The following is a 24,631-nucleotide window of genomic DNA, read 5'->3' as shown; positions in this document are numbered from 1 at the left end:
TAAAAAAAAAAAAAAACCTTCATTTGATCCACTTCTATTTGGACCAATTTATTCATCAGACTGTGTATCTGAAGGACATCCAAGTACCAACCTAACAAACGAACACACTTGTCCCCTTTGGTCTCCATGGAAACTGCTTTCCTCTCACAGCACCATGCTGGGTGCCCAAGAGTCTGACCTACACGGCCACCCCAGCCCGTGCATTATCTTCAAGACCCTGCACACAGTTCATCAAAAACTAGGCGGGAACAAATCTGATTCTTTCTGTCGGGCAGCTCTCTTATCCAGCTGTTACATATAACAAGGTCACTGTGCAGAGATTGGCGGGTGGCCATCACAGGAGTAAATGTCAGACTGTGACAGGAAAGCCAGAATGTGTTTTGCTGCATTTGCAGGGCTGATATTTGGGCATTGGCAACGATTATGAACACCAGCAGAATGTGATAAGCTAACAAAGTCTGATGAAGAAATATTTAGATTTCACCATCTTGGTATATAAACAAACACAGTCATGTATAAACAGAAAAATGATATTACTTTGACAAGAATAGCCTATAAATAAAATAAAGTATGACTATTAGGCCCTCATCCCAGCTAAAACATATGGTAATGCAAGAAAATTAGACAACTCAACACTTCACATTATCATTATCCCGTCTACTATAACCTGGCTGGAAATAATTAGTTTGTATCATGCCTTGAGCCGTTTTTTTTTAAAGGGCACTTTCTTGTTAACACGTTTTATTTGAGTCTCCATTTGACTAAATCTCCTATTACCTTGGTAACTTGCACGGTGAAAGGTGTGTGTCTGCAAATGACCAGCAGAACAGTGGGCATACTGTGGAAAACAGCTGGGCTTTGCCAATTGACTGTTCAAGCCCACCACAACCACCTCCCTCCCTCCCTTGTCCCCATGTACCCTTGCCTGTGTCCATGTCTCCCTCCTCAGTGCTGAATCTCAAACTGATACCACAGCAACCATAGAACAAAATGGCCCCGGTCCAGTCACTGGAAAGTGGTTGTTAAAAGTGTGTGTGAAGAGTTGCAGTAAAAAGCAGATATTGGAGTATTAGGCAGTATTTTCCTCTACAGTCCTGGCCATGATCACATTAAAAATTAATACCTCTGTTCCAATGCTACCTACCACAACTCACCTCAGGTAATTTATATTATGAATTTAAAAGCAGAGAGCCCACATCCCATAAAATGGGTGATGGGCATTAGAATGAATGGAGCACACAGAAGAAGAGCCACATGTTCAGAGATGAAGTAAGTAAGGGCAGCGTCTCAAATGCCTTCACAGTCAACTGCTCCCATGCTTTCATTTTTGAGGGTACACTGGTAGAACTGTGTAAAATGGAAATGTAAGCTGGAGACAAATGAAAGCCTGAAATCACAGCCTTTCCCACTCCTGTGGCATCTTCTGTAACTGCTGAAACAGACAATATCAGGCTGCATATCTAAAATAAGCTCTGTCCAACCAGTGCTGGTACATGTGTAAACAGCTGTTCTGTTCCTGCTTACAGCAAAGATAAACATCTGCCAGCCAAGTCTGACCTGTATACTCAGCCCAGCAAATTATCCTAATTGGCTTCAATGAAATAATTATTGTGTAATCTCTTTAGATTCTAATTAAACAGATACACAGATACACACACACACACACAGCTTGTGTTTCCTGGTTGCTGGGCTGTTTCATGCATCATTGTAGGTTTGCGTTAACGAGGCACAAAGATCAGGCTGAACAGTGTGTTTTATTGGCATGTAAAGACACCAAATGTTCATCTACACACAGACTTGAGGGATTGTTTTTTAGCCATGTCTAAAATGAGTTAAAACATATTAACATGAATAATTTATGATTATGGAATTTGGAGGATATTTGAGTTTTGAAACAACAGGATGTGGTTCATGTGGGTTTAACCTTGATGGAAAATGAAAAGCTTCTGACGTTCAGTAATAAATATGTATCATATGTACATCCGGGCACCATTTGCACATGTACCAATTGTGACACAGAGCTGAGGCTGGAAAATAGAAGTTAAACCAGAATAAGAACTTTATATATACACACTAGCGTGGAACCAACCACCAATATATGGGACAAACATTGTGATGCAACGTCAGTGTTAACTCCATCACAAAGCCTGGTGATTATCTGCCCGAAGGAGGCCACAAACTGAACTTTACACTATGTACAACAACACTTGGTAAGCCTCACTCTACACATTTATTCAGCTAAAGAGGAGCTCTCTGTTTGTTTAGGCTTAAGCCAGGCTTTGTCATGTAGGCATTTTATGCTTAATCGTTCCAATCATTTTTATAAAGCTATAACATTATTGCTCTTCAGGCTAGGGCCATGCGCTGCGGTTGTTCTAGGTTGGCACGGAATTTGTCAAGGAACCGCGAGGCTAATTCATCGTCCACTAACCGTCCATCACTGGACAATGTAACTGTCATCAGCTGCTGAGTGCGTAGAGTTTGGTCTTCCACGTGCAGCCTCAGCTCTGCCCTGGAGGTCCCAATGGCAAGGATGCATGACTGAGGAGGGTTGATCACAGCACTGAAGCCACTGATTCCAAACATCCCTAGGTTAGATATACTGTCCACCAGAAGAAAGGAGAAAGAAGACACAGTACACATATTGCATCATTAGCTAGCTCAGCAGAGATGAACATGCATAAAAATGAACTAAGCAGACATTGCTGGCTCTAACAAATTCAATGAAAAAAGGTTAACAGTTGGAGTGAATGAACAAAAAGAGTAAATTAAGTACTTATTGAATAAAATATCACACAGTAAAGATTAATACAGCAGCACCAGCCTCCAAAACTGCCCTTAAATCCTGGGTATGGTGAATAAGGCTGACCTGGAGGCAGTTTGCCGTTTGCCTTAATGAGAGTTTGAGCTCAGGGGGATGAAAAAAAATGAACAGAGGAAGAATGTACACATATATCCTCAGGAGGACAAAGACGGCTGCATCTCAATAGGAATTCATCGCTCCTGCCTGACACAGAAACCCCATTTATGCCTAAATGACACCATTAATTCTAATGAGTTAAAAAAGCCTCCCTTCCACTTTTCTGCAATTGATGGCACAATTACTGATGGTCCTTGTCGCCCAAGACCACATTCAGTTCAGGCTCACATGAAATAAAGAGTATGCATAATATATTGACTATCAGTGGAACCAGATTTAAGTCATAATAGTGGAAATTTATGATGGCTGTCTTATTACTGAGTCGCAAATTAAATTATGAGACCAAATTAGAAATAGGGGTGAAAGGGCCAGTCTTCCCACACAAAAAATAACAGTGTACTGAAGAAATAAAAATAAAAATGGATGACTGGAATATATGACTGAATGCTGAAATGATGAGTTTTACCTGAATGAGCCTCCCTGGTACTCCTCAGGTAGCAGTTTCCCATCTCGAGCCTTCTGTGCCAAAGCCTATGTAAAGAATTGTACAAGAGGAGATAACAGATGCAGTCATTAAATGACATATCGATGAATAACTTTCAATAACTGTCATATACACAAGAGTCTCTGGTTTGCCAATGTTAGGAAAGAAAACACATACAAAGAATTGTTATCTGCTGTTTTGTTCCATACTATGAAGCTTATTACCAACCAGAAACATAATACTGCAATATTTCACATAAACTTTTTAATCTTTTTAATGAGAAGAAACCAAAAGTGAAAAACATTTTAATCAATTTTATACCACTTAGACCTTTTGATGAAAGGCTACATGGATCAATTTTCAGCTATGTTCAAGAAAATGATTACATGCCCAATTGCAAGCAGTGATATTAATGGAAACTATCAGGCGGTGCATTGTTAAGATGAAGAAAGGGAATTGGCAACACCCAAAAGGGAAGATGAGAAAAAAAGCTAACAGTAGCTAGCAGGTTCTGTGAATATTTCTCCTATCAGCATCAATGAGAGTGACCAGCCTCAAGTAAAAACAGTGTCATATAGGAAGCATGGAGGTAATTAAAGTAAATCAAATCAGCACAAAAAGATCAAGTGTTAACTTTTTACTTTCTGAAAATATACGATCTCCATTACACTACAGATTCTAATGATATAAAGAAGAGGCTCTTTTTAAAAATGTATCTTTCAGCTAAGCTCTCAGTAGGGTTGAAACTGATCCATGACCACGCTGTCTTTATACAAGGTCACCTTCATTATAAGGGAAGTGTGCTTAATGCACAAATCCAACACAGACAGTCTAGTCTAATGACTCGCAGGATCAGACACAGTTGTATGTGGTGGGCACATTTAAGATAACAGTTTTTTTTTTTGAGCACAAAAATAGACATGTTCCTCTCCACCACATCAGTAGCCTGCAGAAAGCTCTCTGTGTTTCAGTCATCCCACATGTTGATTTTAATTTCAGAGCAATAAGGACCGGCAAATGTAGATTTAACTCAAGGCAGCAGCATAACAAAACTGAAGAGCAGTGGGTGGCAAAGAACATCCTGAAGGCTTAAGAGGACTAAATGTGCAGCAGCATCAAGTGTACAGTAAGCAACATTTATATAAGGTTTTGTGATCCTTTTTTTGACTACATGTAATCAAAGTAGTTTAATAAATTGATACGTAAAATGAGTAAATGTAAAACCTCTCCTGGAAACAAGGTGGTGTGAGAAGCTGTCACTGAAACTGGCTCAATGGCATTTAATAATGACTTCACTGCTGATGAACACAGATTTATCAGAGAATTCTGACTGCAACAAAATCTAATGGAAGAGCATTTTTAACAGCCCTAAAACTCTCCAGCCAAAGCCAAATAGATTTTCAAGGTGAAGAGGTGGTGAGATCAGTCAGCTGATCTCAACCCAGTCGAGCTGCATTCCAGTTGGTGAGGGCAAAACTGAACTCAAAAAGACCCTAGGCAGACTGAAAGTTTCACCAGGGAAGACACAAGGCATCTGCTGATGTCTACGGGTGGAAGACTTGTGTTGAAAGTATATATATATGATTTGATGTGATATAGATCTTTCCAACTACTTTGAGAATTGAACAAAAAGAAAAAAGAAAAAAAAAATCGTACTCCACTTTAGGAATTTGTGATGTGGTACATTTAGAAAGGTGTGGTGCAGTACATTAAAAATACTTACAGCTTAAAATACAGCAATATTGCTGTAAAAACGTCAAGAAAAACAGACAAAACTTTGGATGAAGTGATCACATCTGCTGCAGGAGCTGACTGCATAAATTTAAGCCATTTAAGCCATTTAAGCCACAGCACTGTCATAAATGCTGGAATCTGAGAAATAGCATGTCTAAAACCTAATTACACACCCTCACTCGCTCGACTCAACCATCAACAACCCTTACAGACACTCAAAGACATACTGGATGTTTTTCTCTAAAAACAACCACATATAGTTCTGCCAGGTTCAAACTGTACACAGTTACAACTACAACTACAGTCATTTCTACCATTGAAATGTGACATCATTAATGGTGGATTAAAAGCTATGAGTTTTCCATTGAAGCAAAACATCGTCTGACAACCAGTGACACGTCTTCACGGAAACGTGCAATAAACTGATTTTGTGCATTTGTAAATAAATGATCGACCCTAGCTGTAGAAGGCAAAATGCACCCATCTCCAAGGTTGACGAAAATGCTATTTCTCAACAACTCCCATATCTGTTCTGTAACAAATCAACTAAATAATTCACCTAAAGTGATAAACTCACCCCTTGCATGAAGTTATGTAATCTACCAGCGAGACATTCAAGGTAAATGTCATTGCAAAAAAACGAAGAGAAGCTTTTCAGCAAAGGGGTTCATTTATATCAGATAATCACATCATGGTTCATAATGTTTTCCTGTTTCTAATTCCCATTATCCCTGTGATCTTTACCTTAGCATTAGCTGAGATCTCTTGGACTCCTTTGTTTGCAGCGTCTTTGATAATAGGCGTAATGAGGCCTTTGTCAGTTGCCACAGCAATGGAGATATGGATTGAATCCAGCGCACAGGGTCCATCGCCAGACCAGGTCACATTCACTTCTGGCATTTCCTAGGACAAACACATCAAGAGGTCAGCCCAGGTCCTGTCTGATATAATCAGGGACAAATAACAAGACAAAGAGAAGAGATAAACTGAGAAGCATGAAAAATGGAAAGTCTCTCTGACTTGGTTACATGGGGGTGTGGAGCATCAAATTAAAGTCAGTATTAATCAATTCTCATCCTCATAATACAGATTTGATGAATCATTAAGGCTTCGATGACTATAGACCTGTAGTAAACCAAAATTCTATTTTCTATTCTATTGTATTTTTTGTCAGTAAAATATTTTTATTTTCTGGAAAAGAAAAAAAAATCACATATGGTACAGTTTTACCTTTTTTAAGGTAACCTTTACCTGATTATGTAAATAATTCTACAAGTACTGAGGTCAGCTTGGGGCAGTACCTCTGTTGATCTTCTGATGTTACAGTGTTACACAAGTGAATTACACATCTCAGTCTGGCACAGGAGGTATTTTGGTCATGTGGGATGTTGCACTAACAGTAAAACATAGTGTTTGGACTATGAGAAAGGCTTATCACATTAAGTGAGAAATGTACATGTATGTTCCACATTCCTCACATTTACTATAACACATGGATGAAATAGTCACGTTTCTCAGCTGGTCTGTTTGATCTTCATAGATCAATGTTTGAGGCATAACTTCCTGCTGTCTGTTTGGTGCGCTCTTTTAAAGTTGGAAAATGCAAACACTCAAGTTTTGACAACGCGTCCACTGAGGCTGACGCAACATTTTATGATAACTGATAAGAAAGTGTGTTTTTATGGATGCTACCATGACATTCCTGATCGGAATAAATAAATTACAGCTTCTATTTCTATCCTCTAAACCCACACATTCATAAGCCAACTCCTTATGTTTAAAAATGGCACTGTGTAACTCTGTTAGAAATGTTTGTTTGTGAGGTTATTACTCCTTTTATTGACCGACTTCAATTTGCCAATCATTAAAACCATAAAGTGTCAGTGTCCACAGGCTTCGTTAAGCACTGACACCTGTACAGTCAATAATAAAAAAAGGAGGGTTAGGAGATTCAGAGGCCTAGCTTAAAAACACAGAGATTCAAGAAGAAGAATTAGGAATCTTGACAATACTTACTTTAAGTGTAACAGCAGCTGCCTTGATAATGAAATCATTAACGGACACTTTGACCTGTTCTGAAAAGACAAAGAAGGAATGGTCTGTGAGTTGGGTACAGACTGTAGTATTGAACATCTGTAATTCCTGGTTACCATGATTAAGGCAGGGAGATGGCTTTTTAGAACAGCAGTGGCCCAACGGTGCCCTCAAATTTCAAATCTTTGAAAAATGAATGATACCACACACTCCATCAGCGAAACAATGGCCAAATATTGTGGTCGTGCAACCAAGCTGACCAGAATCAGCCTCTGTTGTACTCATTTGCTAGCATTTGCTTCACTCCCTTTCCTTGGATGCTTGGACTGGCATCCCTGCCAACTTTTACCAGTGTCCAATAGGGCAGTACCAGACAGTTATGAATGCTGTGAGCGGGATGATTAATGAGCTAACCGTGAAATCGCACTGCTCCTGAACAAAGGAAGTCCACAAAAACAACCGGCGAGAGAATCCCTCAGTACACACACAACCTCGCTAATAGGTCTGGAATGGCCATCCCGTTTTCTCCATCAGAGACTGGACCCGGAGAGATTTACTGTTTGTTTGACATCGAGGCCACATTAAGTAAAAAGAAATGTCAGTAATGTGATAATTTGTTAAGGTAATCCCATTTAAAAATGGGAAAATGACAAAGCACTCTTGCTACATCAACATAAAACGACTTTAAGTAAGCACATGCCACGATTTAGGAATGCAGCCATTGACTGAATATGGCAAACCGCAGAAAATTGTCAGTTGTAACACACACACACAAATCCTTTTCTATGGTTGAGTGAAAACCCTTTACTAAACACATATAGCCTGATGTCTGTGGCTCAAGAAGCTGTGTTTTGCTCAATATCCGTTTGTTAGGGAAGGCCTGTAAATCTATGAAGCAAAAAGAGGAAGAAACTGCTCATTCTGCTAATATTCTACGTACTACTGAAACTCTAACTGCTATAAAAGCTCACAGCATTTACACTGTACCTATTTTAACACTGTATGAATGGAAATACCAGGCAGATATAATTACTCAGGTACAGAACTCCATGTTCTTGTTAGCACAAGTGATCGGTGAAAACAGCCTCCTTTTCTAACAAATACTGTCACTACTTGTTTGTCAATATGTTGATAAAGATTCTCAGTCATTCAGGTAATTTTCATTCAGAAAGTTGACTAATTGATGGTGTCTGATGAAGATATGATCAACCACGTGGTCTAAAGTTCGATAAAGACATTTCAAAGATTCCCTTCTGCACATTTGACCTTCTTGAGGTGTCGCACATGTTGATCTGACTCCAGGAGAAATGGGGAACTTGCCTCACTTCTCCTTTTTCTCAACTGTTAGTTGTTAATGATGTTGAGTACTGGGCTCTGATATCACTTGATGAAAGAAGATGTAAACATTTAAAAAATCTAAACCGTTTGCTGTATATAAACAACCATTTTTTCAGAGGGGCACTATCTCCCTGGGATGGAAATGTGTTTTGAGTGGAACTAGGGGAACGTGACTACCTTGGCGGTGGAAATGTTCCTCAGGTTCTCTGAATGCATGAATGAGGAGTCATGTGAAAACCTTGAAATGCTTATCTTCATGGAAAAATTGCCTTCTGATTCTTACTATCAGAGATTCACTGAAGGACAGGATGTTAACATGTGCATGTTAAGAAATGTGCAAATGCATACACATACTTTGAAGTGCTGTGTTTTTTTTTTTTTTTTTTACCTTTGGCCAGATCTTTACGGAGCTGCATGACAGCAGCCATGTCACAGTCAATGGAGGCATATGCATGGGGGATGGTGGTCTTTGACTGAGTTAGTCTTTGAGCGATGACACGGCGGACGTTTGAGGCTGGTATCTCTGTGAAAGTTCCCTAAAGAAACCGGGGGAGAGAAGTAAAATATTACCATGATATTACCATGATATTACCATGATTGCATAAAGATGTCAATTACAGTAAAAATACAGTAACATTTCATCAGTCCTTTTGAGACTGTTATTTGAAAGGGAAAGGTTGAATGGTTGGTGGCTTGGTAGTGTATTTAGTACACATAACACCTCTCTAGAAACTGTGTGAGTAAGTGCCTGTGAGAGTGCTTACAGGTGCTCCTGGTTTCCCTGGCACAGAGAGAGGAGGTATGTTAGGTCTGCTGCCTGGAGGTGGAGGTGTAGCTGCCGGGGTGGTGACAGGACTTGGAGCAGCGGAGGCAACCGTGGCTGGCATGGCTTTGGGGACAGGAGATGTCTTCAAGAGATTTAGTGCATCTCTGTTAAATAAAAACAAACCATGTAATTAAGAGAAATGTTATTTAACAAGTTACATCATTTGTATAAAATAAAATTTATAACAAATGTTTTCTAGTCTCTTCCACAACATTGAATTTATATAGCACCTTTTATAATCAAAATTGTCTCTAAGTGCTTTACAGAAACCCAAAGCCTAACCCCAGAGCAAGCAGACAGTGGCAAGGAAAAACAGTAAGCTGGGTAAAGGAAGAGAAGAAGAGGTAGACAGGACAGAGAGGATGAAAGAAAGAAGGCAACGATGTGATTGGGTCATTTAATTTTGGTTCATTGTTCATTCATTGTTAAACTACACATGCACTCTGGTCGATTGCCAGTCCCAGCCCATTAAACAGGTGAATTATGCTGCTTCATGTCTCTGAAAAGATTTTCTTTTTAATCATGTCTTTCTTCATTTCTATAAATTATGTCTGCATAATTTTCACCATTAATAAAACATCATTGCATTAAAAGTTTTGTCACTTTATTGTAAAAACATAAATAATTAAAATTGAAACTATGTTCTCATAAAACTAATGAGCAGAATAATGCATTATTTGCTCATATGCTCCCACCTGGTTTATAGGTAGCACTAGTTTAATCTGGTTCTGTTTTTGTAAGGCTTGTATAAAGGTAACTTTCGGTAATCTGCAAATCATGAGAATCATATGTACTTGCAGTCTTGTAAAATGTTAGATTCAAAGTAATTAATACAGCTTGTTTGACTTCATAGAAGACGTTTTACTTTAAAACCATTGTTTGAAGAAGGATTTAAAAATGTAACATGATTTTTTGCAGATTATCATAGTGAGTACCAACAGGCAGAGAGCAGTACAGGCAGGTATGTTGGTTTACCAAGTAATCTTCCCTGGATTTTTTCAACCATTACCCTTGGTCTTAGCAGCAATATGAGCTGGGAGGGGTGGGTATCAGGTAGACTTTTTTGAAGCTCTCTTTTTTCAGTTCAGTGCGCTGGAGACCAACTAGCCCCATGCATCCAGGTTTTTGTCTGCACCAGCTGCCTCTGACCTTACCACACAGCCAGGAACAGCCTGGACTCCACAGCTATGCTCTCCTTGTCGCCTCATGAGCTGCTTTTTTTCTTCTTCAAGCACACTAGCTCCCTCCTTTCACTGGCTGATAGGAGTATTTGTTGAGTGAATGAAGCAACTTGGAAATCCCTCCAGCTGACCTGACCGCACTGAGAGTCTACTGATTGACTTCCACCAGTTCCACCTCCACTAAGTATTAGGAATATTCATAAATTGGCAACATGGACAGGGACCATATGATAATGACACCACAGATACTTTTTGTGTGGCTGGCTGGCACGTGGTTTGCTCACTGCCTCTGTACACCTCTGCTGCACGCCAAGGCAAAGAAGCTTCTGAAAGACAACAGGAGAGTGACTAGAATATTAAAAAGGATCCAAGGCAGCACTCGCACACACACACAGAAACAACTGTGCATGGACAGCCATGAATATTTTGTCTTCTACTGTCACCTAGTATGGGCTAAGATGAGATAGTGTAGTGAAGAAATAAAAAAATGTGAAATAGGGTATGGGGCAATATAAAGAACTTTTAATTTAGGAATTATAATATGACACTGAGTTTTAATAGGGTTATTAAGTTCATAGTAAGTAAGTATAGTTTATGTAAAAGAACTGCTCAGATGCACAGGCTAGTGAACAAACGTGCCTATGTTGGTCAAGGTCAGTCATGTCATTAAAAAAAAGTAACTGCTAGACCAACCCCACATTGGCATTTAACCCCTTCTGCGACTTTACACAAAAAAAAATAAAATGCTGTAGTAACATAGGCGCTTTTTAATTCATAATAATTTTACTTTACATAAATAATAGTGTTTCTCCTTCCTTCTTTCTTTAGGAACTCTCAGCCTACAGACATGACAACACATAAAGCATAGCTTGTTTATGTTGGCTGAGCCTAATTACCATATAAATCTTTTTTTCCCCCAATATGAAAGATAAGGGGAGAAATGTAGAGGTAACAGATTTCTGTGTACCTTGTGTGAAATGCTTCTCTTGATTATATAACATGCAATGATCTCATCCCTGGGTTGCGTGACCTCTGTTATTCATGCCTAATATAGAGGGGCCTTAGGGGGTGGAATGGGAGGGTTCCCGTTCCCAGGTTTCAGGCTTATCTGATGTGCCAAAGGACAAAGAAAGAGAAGTTGGGTCTGTTATGCCCTCTCTTGAAGGAGCTAAGTCTGTGTGAAAATATTCTTACAAGGAGATTTGGTTTCTGACAAGAATAGAGGCGTCTTACATTCATACTCAGGGTACCCATTCTGTTTAAATACCCGAAAGAGAAAAGGCTAAATCATAAAAAAGCCTTATTTATCTGATTAAGTAATGACTACGGTATGCGTATAAATAGTATATAGTATTTTGGTATTATACCCTTCTTACAAAAATCATTTGGTATGTACATTGATAGCGTGGTCTGCAGTGCTTCGGTACACATTTATTTTGGTGTTTACTAGCTACATTTTGTGTTAGTAAGTGAATTGCAAGCCATTCATTAAAATGTCTAGTGCCTGAGCAGCACAGGCAAATCATGGGGATGTACTGTAATTAAAACGGTTTTACTAATTAGGCTAACCAACTTCAAAACATAGAAATTGTGCCGACAACTACAATGCCCACAACACACTTTAAGGACAAAGAGAAATAATTACAGCTGAACCCTCAATGCACAGAAAATATAAAACTCCTTTTTAAACACCGTCTGCTGGCAGCATCGTATTTCTAAGACCCTGTTGCAATCCAAGGCAAGGGGAGATGCTTTGCTGAATTCCTGACAATGGTTATATCTTACTGCGATTGTTTAACAAAAATCCTTATATATATTTTTAATACAGACAAACACACAGCCACACACCAGGAAAGCACATGGTCTGAGTTTCTATGGTCACCAAAAGGGTCCTATAGACTGGGTTGCTATGGTGACAGAGGTTTCATAATAAAATCCCCAGCAGGGCATTAGGTGGGTAACGAGGAGTCAGTCAGGTCCCCACTGACAGCAGGTGACCATTAGAGCTGTGTATGTTCAAAGTTTCTAAAACGTGAATGGATTAATGCATGTGAAATCCTCACACCTTTCAGTCACTCTTATTCACTTACCTCATCGTTTCCATATGTTCATACTGCCTACAGTGTGGCTATGCCCTGCTTTCCTCTGACTGAATTCACCTTACCTCAGAGAAGCTGTAGGTTAATGGTGGGCCCTCACTATACTAAACAAGGACTTTCTGCTGACACACCAGATTACACTAAACATCAACAGTGTTAGCAAATAAAAAAAAGGAACTCATTTCTTTATCTTGATCCGATAACCTAAATTGCATAGCTGATCAAGATAAAAAGGACCTTTTTAAATGTTTCATTTTGTTCACAAAGTACTACTAGTTTAATTCATGTGGATGTTAGGTTATTTATTATTTGCTTTATGCTGTTATTTTTGATCAAAATGTTGATGTTTACCATGAAAGAAGGCAGGTTCTTTATCCTATGTGCTTACAGGATACACCTTGTGTCTTAAGGTTACTTCTATCAACCACTCACTCTTTAGTGATAAGTCCTCTTGGTCCAGTGGGAGTGGCCAATTTTGGGTCTATACCATGGGTGTCCAGAATGTGTCTTGCTGCTGGGCTCAGACGTAACCTTGATGAGAAAGACGGAGCGTGGATCAGTTTTATAGTTGCTCTAAAAACAAAAAACTAAATGTACATATAAACATATTAATAAAAGGACGGTTGTTTAGAAAAGGGGTTGACTGCCTTAAAGTACATTCTTTAACTACCCCCTAATAATAATGCTTTCTACACAACACATCCACCTTTGAACGTTCACCCCTATCAGGCTGATATTGCATAAGCGCAAATTTAAATATGTGGACGGGCTCAACGTAAAAGTTTTTGCATAACAACTAAGCCCTGTCTGCAGGTAGTACCTCCTAGCTTTCCACAAGAGTATTTACTTTGTAAACAATAGCATCTTGCACATTTTAAAACAGGACCATGAAAAGATCAGCTTGTTCAGCAAAACCTGAAATCATCAACACTGCTTACTGAAGAAGAAGATAATCTGTCTTCTTAATCTTTACTTATCTACCTAGTTTTGTCACCTGTCACTACATATGTTTGGGCTACCATACGAATAACAAAAAAAAAAACAAACAAAAGCAACACTTACGGTCCTGATGTGGATGGTTTTGGAGGAAGAGCTGAGGGGGGAGGAGCAGGGGCCACAACTGAGGCAGCAGCTGCTTGTGTGGCAGGTGGAGCTGCAGGTGGAGGGGCAGCATCTGGAGCGGGGATTTCAACCTGCTTCCAGTCCTGCCCTTCCTCAACCATCAGGGCAATGAGAGTGCCAAGGCGAATGTTGCGACTGCCCTCCTCCATCTGTAAAGTGGGTGAGAGAGGAACTTATAAGGTGAAGAGGGAATGTTACCAAATTGGTTCAATCTCTTCATAATTGCAAAGGAAATGGCCAGAGCAAATGTTAAGGACTCCTGCTGTATGAATTTGAAGCAAAGGATAGAAAAACAAATGAAGGTACAGTGATTGTGACTTTAATTAGTTAACCTGGGGTCAGACTGCTAAAAACCTGATCATGGAACAGGTTCTCATTGAGGACTAGATGGGTTGTTATGGTATCTAAGGCTGTCAACCATTGATTCACTATTTCGCTACTCTCCCCAAGCTGTCCAAGGTGTTGTTGCACACATATTGATCAGTCTAAATGAAAGGCCAGGCGTAACACTTCATCATTCTCCAAATACATCCCCTCGGCGAGCTGCCTGTTAAATGTTCAGCATTACATAATGAGGGGGAAGCAGCTGGTGGTACTGTTGCTATCCAGCACTATCACTGAGCTTTGTGAAAAAATAAACTAAATTCCAAAACAGCTGGCTAAAAGTACAAAAAAAACAAACTTAAAATGTTAAATGAACTTTAAAGGAGCTATTATGAACATAATCACCATGCCCAACCCCCTCACTACAGTAGGTTTGCAATGTCAAAAGCAGCACTTCAATGATTATATTCACCAACCTGGAAAGAACAGCAGAGTATATGAACACCTGTGCTCACTAAAAAGAGCTCTCACGCTCATTCTGCCCTACTTTAGTGTGGACCTAACAGTCTGGCAGCAAGGTTATAGAAATAAACACAAACATTAGCCTGCAAATTAATTTGCAGGTTTAGCTACTAGGCAGCTACTGCCACTACTACCACTGACACACTTCTGAAGGACCAGTGTAGCACATGCATTTACACATGAAGGCACAAAGCTTGAAGTTGCAATATGCACAGCAACACTAGTCTTACGCATACGTATTTGATGATTGATAGAGAATGATTAAACCTTATTATTTGACCAATAAAATCAACTGGTCTCTTTTTAAGCTTCTTTTACCTGTTAATTTTTCCCCTCAGAGGATGAGTTAATAACACAGATGGACTCTGTGTCTCTACAGGACCTCTCTGTGATAATGGGAAGTGAACGATGAGGGTGATCATTAGGGCTTCTCAGGTAAATCTACAGTTTTGTACATTTGGAATGAGATGCCTCCCTTCAATTCCTCAAGGATCAAGTACACAAGGCAGGATTTAAAGAAATTCTGATTCTGATCATATTTCCTTTCTACTGCACATGTGGTAATTATCAAAAATATATAACAGACAACAATAACTTTACTTGGCTTCCATGGGGATTTTTACATTAGACAGTAAATCTGTGTCAATCCTCCGTACAAGTCTTGTCCAAACTCGCAGGGCCAACCGCCACAGATAATAAGTGAAGAATATATTACACCTGTACTAACATTACAGTAAGTGGCCAGATATGATTCATGTATAGCAAATGATGTTATTTCTAAGCCACAGTAAACAATCAGCTTAACAGTTACAAATGCTCAGTGCAATATTAGAAATAAGTAAATGCTTTTCTCACAAAAGGTTGTTCTAAATAAAAATATATACCTTCATAACATTCATCAATTTTATACTACAAGAGAAGGATCAAGAGTGGTTTGGTAGTCACACATACAGAACACTGCCACAATATTTGTGGGATTTCTCACAGTAAAATGACATGCACAGTGCACAGCATGCATGCTGGGTAGATGCATAAACAGTTGGTTAGTGCATTGCAGCAGTATGGGGCTCAACACTGCCATCAAATGGCTATGGAATACAGAGAGACTTTAAAGGAAGTGTAAATGGACTCATGTCTACTATAGTCAAAGCTGGTTTCACTTATACCAATGAGAAAAGCAAATAGCACTACAAACTCCACTGTTGGCATAGCAAATGAGAAGAAACATTTAATATTTGCAGCCTTTATGCACTAATGTCTGGACTTGGTACACCACATGAAGTTAAAAAAAAAAAAAACTTGTGTAATCACAATGAGAATGGCGTAACACTAAAACACACACCTCTATCTAATCTGATTTTATATTTTCCTTTTTCAATTGCACAATATTCTCACAACCATATCGGTTGTTGCTCTTAAGAGACCAATCTAGAGCCATCAGCAAGGCTAATATATTACAAAGTCAGACCTGACCACTTATGAGGTTTAACCTACTGATTACTGTACTGGTTTTTAATACAGCTACTACAAACTCCCTGATAGTCTCATCAGCTCAGTTACAGTAAGCTTAGCCTTGACATATTTCAGCTATAAATGCTGCAGCTGGCAATGATGTACCTTTGTAAAACTATGATCATTGAATTTAAATTTGATGTTAATGTTGAAATGTGTTTTTCTTGTGTTTTCCATTGGTTTCTCTAAAGACTGGATGCAATACAAATCATAAAATGTGGAATCTAAACTAATGCACTAAAGCTTTTTGTCAACAGCCCACTGGATACATTAAATTATATTAAGTTTGTGAGTCTGAGGCAGACAAGAGGTACGAGCAATCTGACCAAAGAGGTCTGCCAGGTTAGAAAGTGATTTATACTAACAATTGATTCATAGGACACAGACCTGGTGTTTTGGTGTTTAAATTGACCCAGTGGAAGGCTTGCTGTCCAGATGAAAAGAGGAGGGGTGACAGGTTAGCAGAGCAGTATGTATCACATCTGTTTTTCAGTCTATATATCTCTATTTATTTTTTCTGCAATTTAACATCTCAATCATCAAATAATCCACTGATTCTCTGAACTCCCACTTAATACCTATCAATCTGTGTCTACTCAGTGTTCTTCATTTACATATATCTGAGGAACAATGTATCTGCATATGACATCTATGATTGATAGTACCTCAAGCAGATTTTCAGATTAAAGTCCTTGGGTCACGATAAAGCAATGCAGCAAGAGTATGATGAGATGTAGTAATCTGTGTTCATGGTGCTAGTGCTCCTACACCCAACCTCTATTTTACAACATGAACAGAATCCCTGTTCTCTTATCCCCAAGAGCCATGCTTGGAAATTGGTAAAGGGCCACACAAGTACATGACCCCCATAACTCTTGTGGAACGTACTGCAGCCTGGCCAGGCATTTGGCCTACAGGCAAACTAATTATGGTTGCTTATAAATTAGAAACCTTCTGGGTGATTGAAAAACCACAATTACCACGCTAACTAACATACCCTGATTCAAAAAAACCAGATGCCACATTTGCCATGTCATGTAAGGTCATGTATAAATCTGTGAAATACTCCCAATATGTGTCATTTTTCCCCATTAACCATACACATACTGTGTATCACAGACAGAATGAGAGAGTGAGCTGGGGGGCTTATCTAATGCAGACCATCTTTCTTTGCCAGCTAAAGCCCCTACCCCCAATTCTTTGCTGGTTGCTATGGAAACTACCTCATCCCCACAGTAACTAAGACAAGGATGGAGTAAGGGAATGTGAAAGAATGGAAGCAAGTAAACTGAAATCCATGGAAAAAAAACAGATACTATGCTCTATAGTTGACAAGTGAGTGTACAGTGCACTCCTAATTGAAATGTATCTGGGTGTGCTGTATATCTGCTGGTGTATACTATGTGTTCATTATTTGTTAATGTCTCATAAACACACACAATGCCCAATTAAAGCCTGTGCCACTCAGGCATCACTACAACATATGCACGTCCAAAATTTCACAGGTATTGAACACATTGTATAATTAGATTAAGTGCTCTTTGAGACATTAACCAGTGGTGTGTGGGTTTTTGTGCAGCACAGGCACAAAGGCAAAAGCACCCCACCATCATCTTTCATTTTTTAACAGTGTAGATAGAAAAAGTGAATTTGCTTAAATTACAAGGGAATAGGCAGAGGCAACAAGCAAAACACCTTTTTCTGAGAACTGATGAAAGACCACTGATCGCCTAGTCTTTGGCAGCCTATTAAAAATTCAAACGACAAACAACACACTGGGGGATGGAGAGAGAAGAAAAGAACAGCACTTGTCAGTGAGGACACCAAGTCGAAGCGTTGCTGTCACTGTACAGGGAAAGCAAAATTAACAAGCGTAGCCAATTAGGATTGATAACAAACGAGCCCTTAAACACACTCAAAATTAATAGGACCTGTGAATATAAACATAAACACATGTGCACACATGCATTCAGCCATCTAGTTTATCCAATTCTCACAAAACCTCAAGGCTCAAGTAAGCATGCCATTTACAAAATGATTCACTTCAGTTTTTTTTTTTGCTCACTCACCAATATCTTTGCCAAGACACCGTCATCATTAGATTCCATGGTAACCACAGCCTTGTCTGTCTCAATCTCACATAGGGCATCGCCTGCTGCCACTGCCTCACCTGTACAAGAAAAAGACACATTTAAGAACTTTCAAAATGAAAAACATCTACTTGGTATTTTGTGGCCTATGACAATTTTTTATTTCATTCTCATTTTAAACTTTGTTAAAGTGTAAATGATTCACTTTAGCTGTAATTGGGAAAACATAAATTATATTCATCAGCAGCATTTCAAATGGCTCTTTCACTGTGGCTTTGTACACTGATAGGATAAAATGGCTGAACATATATCTGATTGGTGTTAGGCCTACATATCAAATAAAAAGTCTAATCAATGTTTTATGGGAATGATACATACAGAAACACAGTGTGTCAGATAGGAGAGATCTTTGCCTATCCTTAGAATCCTTAGATTTCCACCAGTCCACTTCATGAAAGGGTTGGAATATATTATCATCTGATTAGCTTTAATAAGCATGGCAGGAAGAACCACACGTTAGTACATCCATGCTTGTATATGTACTTAAAGTTAAAATTGTTAGTGAAACCAGTAAACTAGGCTTCCAGATGAGGAGATACACTAGATTTTTTTTAAATCAGCTAATAGAAAAAAAGAGAAAAGGAAGTGTCAGAGACACACTTCATTATTTTTATTTTATTTTTTTTACAGAAAAAGACGAATTAATCAAAAATCAATAGTTTAATGTTTATGTTGTTTTTGTTAATATTTGGCCTTAGGCACAATCCATCAATCTCATGGAGACAGTCAAGACCGGGCATGACTGATTCCTCCTAATGACATATATCCACATGTTAAGATGCAAAGAGCTGGTAAGGTACATAAGATAAGGGAAGGGTCAAAGGGTATTCATATCTGACATGGTCACATTGCTTTTAGCATAAAAAGTAAGGCCGCATCACCAATAGCAGATTAGGATAATCAAGGACAGCACCCAGACAATGGAAAAGCTCATTATAAATCATCAAATTAAAACCTGAATTTAACATGCATAATTTGTTTGTAGGCTCTGTTAAAAGTAAAAAGGAAATAGATGAGTGGGTGAGTGGTAAGAGTAGATAGGGATAGGTGGGGGAAGGTTGAAAGAGCAGGGGAGTATTGACGTTGGAAGCCCCTGAGAGCAAGTAAAGATTGGATTTGTATGAGGTTTTAACACCGTATGACCCCAAGGGTTAGGCGTGATGTGCAATATTAAAGATTAAACAGGCGACCTCGGGCCTTTGCACCTCTGCTACATCCCAATACAATGGACAACACAAAATAGTCTATACAGAGTAACAGGACTGGGCTGTAGTGACATATATTACTTTACAAATGAGTCCCCTAAATCTAGATTTTGCTTTAATGTTTATTATTCCGCTAGAAAAAACACACAAAACAATATTCTTTCATACAAATCAACTATTTTTAATTTAATAGTACAAATGCAATAAACACTCAAGTGTGATTTTGCTATTACTGACGATGTTTCTTTCCTTCCACTTCTTTCTTACTAACACACACATATACATGTTTCACCCCAAGTCACAGAAGCACATGGCAACACAGCCGAGCAGCCAATAAGAATTCAGCATGCTGCCTCCAGATAAATGAGAATGTGGCTGAGGTGGCTGGCTGAGCAGAGTTGCTAAGCAGTGATGAACAGTGACTGCTGTGATCCTTGAGCCAATTAGCCACCAGAGGCCCTCAGGTGCTTCACTGCTCAGGCCTTTGTCTTACAAAGCAATGGGCTGACATGAGGTTAATGGTTAGTACTCTTGTTGGTTTATCATTGTTGGAAAAGGGAAATGCCGAGCTTTCGTTATTATGTGTGCAGATGCAGAGCCTGTTACATTGGGAATTACAAACATCTGGACTACTAAGCCTTCATATTACCATGGTAAATCTCAGATGGGGGAATTCCATGTAGAAGTAAACTGAGCCACCTGTCCCTTTGGATAACAGAAAGGTCTGATGAGAGCTGTCAATAGAAGTCTAATGTCATCCTTACCTTCCTTCTTCAGCCATTTGACAATGTTTCCCTCTTCCATGGTGGGGGAGAGAGCTGGCATTTGCACTTTGAGTGGGCTGACACCTAGAGTACAGAAAGAGAATAACAATCTTATGTGGCGGTTATAGTAATGCCAAATGTCATCAGTTTTAAAAGTAAAAGCAACATTACAATTTCACAATTTCCTATAGCCAAGTCTTTTCAGTTCAACTAGATTATGGGAATATCAAAATAAATCAAGATACAAGCCCAGAAATGATAGCTTTTGGTTGCAAAAAGGCCTGGTCACTTTTGTAACTGTGATCCTAGCTGACAATCCACCAGGGGCTGCAGAGGCGTTCATGCTCTTGCAGGCCTTTGAGCTACTATCAAAGTCCTCCACACTGTCGACAGCTTGTACATTCACTGGGAAGGTTAGGATTCAACTGGCTCACAGCTATGTGTTGGACACTGGCTGCTCAGGCTGCCAGAAGAAAAACACACAATTGAAGCTGTACATGCTTACTGCTACAACTATTACTACAACTAGCCTGACATGCAACAGACAACAACCACATCTGAGCTCTTTTATGCATTTTGTTAGCTCTAAGCAAACTTGACATGCAATGCTACTTGTAAACAGATTTATTTCTTAATAATCACAATAAAAACATGATTAAAAAAAGAATTTAGTGGAATTTGAAAGAATCTACATAATTTAATTCAATTTTCTATTAACCCAGGCCATTAAATGAATCATTAGAAAATCCTGACATGCAGTCTTGTCCAGCCAGCAGCCAAATTCTCTTGAGGTCTTGAGCCATACTGTATGGTGCTGCCCTCTGCTGGATATTTGGTAATGTCACAAAGGTGTATTGATCAATTTTATGTCAATGAACTTGTTTTCCTTTAGTATTAGAAAATCTAAAAATGATCAGAGACACAGGATGGTTTAAGGTGTACCTTACTTTTTCATAAACGTATTAATATCAACATTAATCAAATCAATCTTTGAAGAAGATTTTTTTTTTTAATCTGAAGTCAAATGATAAGTAGCATTTGGCTTACAAGCTTGTGTGAGCTACATTTTGTCCCCAAGTGCACTAGTCACCAGTCCTTGCATAATTTAATAAGATAATATACTAATGTCTTCATGACACACATTATAAACACCCTCTTTTGGATACCCGATCTTTTTCCTTCCTTCGTTTTAAAAATCGATTGTATTCGATCCGGGAAAAAAACATATGTGGCAACAAATGTGAGACAACACAGCTGAGATAAAAATGTGTGTTGGGCATCCAAAGGGGCGAGGACGCACGAATAAACAGCAGATAAGATGTCATAGGAAAATCAGAGGGCAGCTTTAGTTTAGGGAGCAAGTAACCAGCACTGTCATTATCAGTGTTTCATTTCAATTCATTCCAGTTCAACAACACTGTAATTCTTTATTATTTACTTATATTATCAAACCGCTACCAAAGTGACCTAACTGGACACTATGTACAGTAAAGGAAAATGACGGTGGCTAATGTTAGCGGGTGTCGGCACAGAAAGGACAACAGCTATTCTAATGTTAAAACTTAAATACTCACCAAGTGTCCACGGTGACTGAAAGAAGTGTCTGACATTGTCTTTCCATTGATGTGTTGCCCATAAACATTTGTTAAAATTAGACAACCGAAGGCCAAACAAAATTCCCTGACGACCCAGACGCAAGGAGGCCGCCATATTGTCGTCCTCCGTCGGTAAAACGTGTCTTTATAAATGCCTGACGATAAGTCGGCGGAGTAAGAACGAGAGCATCATTTGCTGAGTAAACTATATATTTTGTTGAGAAATTGAATTCCATAAAAAGTGAAACATATGCACTGGCGTATGGGAAATTTCTATTGAGAGAGAGACTCCAGTATTTATTTATTTAGACATTAACGAGCAGGCATGGAGGAAGTACCTACTTTCGCCCTACGCTGCTGCTTTGGTGCAAGTAAACTGTAGAAATCTCCCAAATTCAGTGATCTACCGCCCTCTGCTGGGCAGAACATCCAAAGCTCGCAATGCCTATAATAGTATTGCTTTTAAAATACATACATTCTTTTGGGACTTATTCTTTTAAGTGAATTTTGAGTTGGTGCAAGTCAGAAAGTCCACAAACAACAGCTGTCATAACTGAAAACAACATAATCCATCTCAACTATCATCAATATGAAATACAACAGTCTGACTGTTAAACCCACTGAAATATGTTTTTTTTAATATCCCATTGTTGAAAAATGTTTAAATAACAAGTGTAATAATGAAATACTTCTATTTAGTTACTTTGTCGTTATTAATAGAAATGCTGAAATAATACTTCCATTGAGTTCAATCTTAGTTAAAGATTGTGGGAAATTCCATTGTGATTACAAAAGGGAAAAATGGAGGAAGGTTTCACCTGAGAACAATGGAACAATAAAGTCTTCAACACAAATCCCTTCCCTTAAGGGACTATCTTTATTAAATGTAGTTCAGGTAAAGATCTGAACTGAAATGTGCTTGAGATTTTTTTGTATGTATGTGTAAACAAGGAAATCACAGGGTGAAATAATGCTCAATGGAAATGGAAAGTTCAAAATCTGAGCAGGAAATTGGCTTCATGTTATACTGGCATGACTAAAAAATATCTCTGCATTTTCACAAATACTTCCTCATGTTTGGTTTTATCAAAATATACAGAAACTTGGTTACGTACTAATTAATCTACTATTCATCATGCAGATTGAATTGATCTTTATTTTTTTGTCATCAAAGTGTATTGTTTTGTAATGAGCAACAAACTAAGACATAGGCCCACCCCTCAAAAAAGTAATGCTGCACCAGTGACGCAGTTCTAATCTGTTCAGCTCATAGTTAGGCCTGAATGCCTCACAGGTCCATTTGGGTGTGAAGAGAGAATGATAAGGGCCCTGATAAGCTGGGACAGTGTATCTGCTGAGAACACAATAGCTCCACTGAGCAGGCATGGAACACAGACACAAAATCCCATCTGGCTGTCTTCATGCCCCATGCTTAGCCTATCTTTTATCACTTCCCTGTTCATTCTCCAGCATCTATCTGATTGAATTAATGTTCCCCCTTTTAAATAATAAAATATGCCTTGCATGGCTCATTCAAATCTGACAATAATTTTCAGACAATAATAGATAAAGGCACTCGTGGGCAGGTATTACTCATGGTATTTTGACCAAACAAAGGCAGCCATTGTTTCATCAGTGCATTCTGGTGTAACAACCTGTGCAAAGGGCCGACAGATACATTTCTTTTGCAAGTTTTGTTCTCATCTTTCTAGACACTTGCTATAATAGTTGGGCTGCAATGAAAGCACCCATTGCTGAGGTGAGACACGTGGATTAAATATCTCTTCTCAGGTGCAAATGTTTGTTTCTCTCTACCCAGATCAATTACAACCGGTTTGGGTGCATGTTTGCATGTGTGCCATCAGTGGTTGCTGCTATGCCCCACAACCAATGAATACGTGTTATGCTGGTTTAATGTTGCTTTCAGTGGTTCTCAGGAAACATGCAGAGACCCACACATAAACTTCTCATGTAGCCCTGTGCATTTTAATGTACCACGATTTGAATCAGCTTTCAGCAGCCTTCATGTAAAGCCAGGGTCGGTTTCATGGGACAATGGTCTGTTAGGAAAATCAAGCTGTTGTCTGGAGAGGTTAGATCAGTCAGGGTCATTTGCCTAACTGTTCATTTATCTTCAGTCAGTCACGTCCAACATTTCATCATATCTCAGCTCATAGCAGCTCCATGATATTCTATAACGGCTAGACTGGAAAGGTTCATGGCTTTCTGTGCTTCTGTTTCACACTGATCATGACAGGACTGATACGTTTGTAGCCAGAGGTGGAGGGAGATTTATCACACAACACAGTGCTGCTCTTTAAGTGCATATGCAGAACATTTGGAGTCAATAAAATCTGCGGTATTTCTGTTTTCAGGTCATTAAAACTTGAGCACAGAAAGTGAATGTCAGCAGTTGTGAAGGTATTTGCTATGTACAGCAGGACTTAAGGGCTTATCACCTATAAGGAGGTCCACACATGGTGTCAGTGGAGCCTGCAACAATGTGTATAATCTAAATTCAAACATGGCAGAGAGAGCCTCATTCAGATTCAGATTATTTGTCACTTCAATCACATGTTCCAGCATGGAATATAGTAAGGACATGATTTAGGGTCTACCACTTTAAAATAGATAAAGAAAACAGTGGAAACACCCAGAGCAGGAGGGACATGGTTTTGTCAGAATACATTATCACAACTGTAGGCCACTTTCAAAAGAGGCCTAAACGCTGCACAACACCTGGACTGGTGTGAAACATTGACTCCTTCTACCTTGCATGTCAAAAGATGTCCAAACTAAATAAGCATCGGGTTAACATCTG

General features: G+C 38.9%; 1 protein-coding gene across 1 annotated transcript; it reads right to left on the bottom strand.

Moving 5' to 3' along the window:
- Window positions 1-1,735: 1,735 nt before the first annotated feature.
- Window positions 1,736-21,925, bottom strand: pdhx (pyruvate dehydrogenase complex component X). The gene is made up of 11 exons (XM_028408706.1): window positions 21,790-21,925; window positions 20,216-20,299; window positions 18,166-18,266; window positions 13,679-13,887; window positions 13,049-13,147; window positions 9,275-9,440; window positions 8,899-9,046; window positions 7,155-7,213; window positions 5,883-6,041; window positions 3,387-3,451; window positions 1,736-2,602 (listed from the first exon to the last, which is right to left on the bottom strand). The coding sequence occupies exons 1-11, from the start codon at window positions 21,923-21,925 to the stop codon at window positions 2,347-2,349; spliced, it is 1,482 nt and encodes a 493-aa protein (XP_028264507.1). The 3' UTR covers window positions 1,736-2,346.
- Between the last annotated feature and the right edge of the window lie 2,706 nt (window positions 21,926-24,631).

The sequence above is a fragment of the Parambassis ranga genome, chromosome 6 (genome assembly GCF_900634625.1).
Source record: "Parambassis ranga chromosome 6, fParRan2.1, whole genome shotgun sequence".
In the NCBI taxonomy this organism is placed as follows: Eukaryota; Metazoa; Chordata; class Actinopteri; family Ambassidae; genus Parambassis; species Parambassis ranga.
Note: the sequence above shows the minus strand (reverse complement) of the source record. Positions and strands in the feature narration are given on the sequence as shown.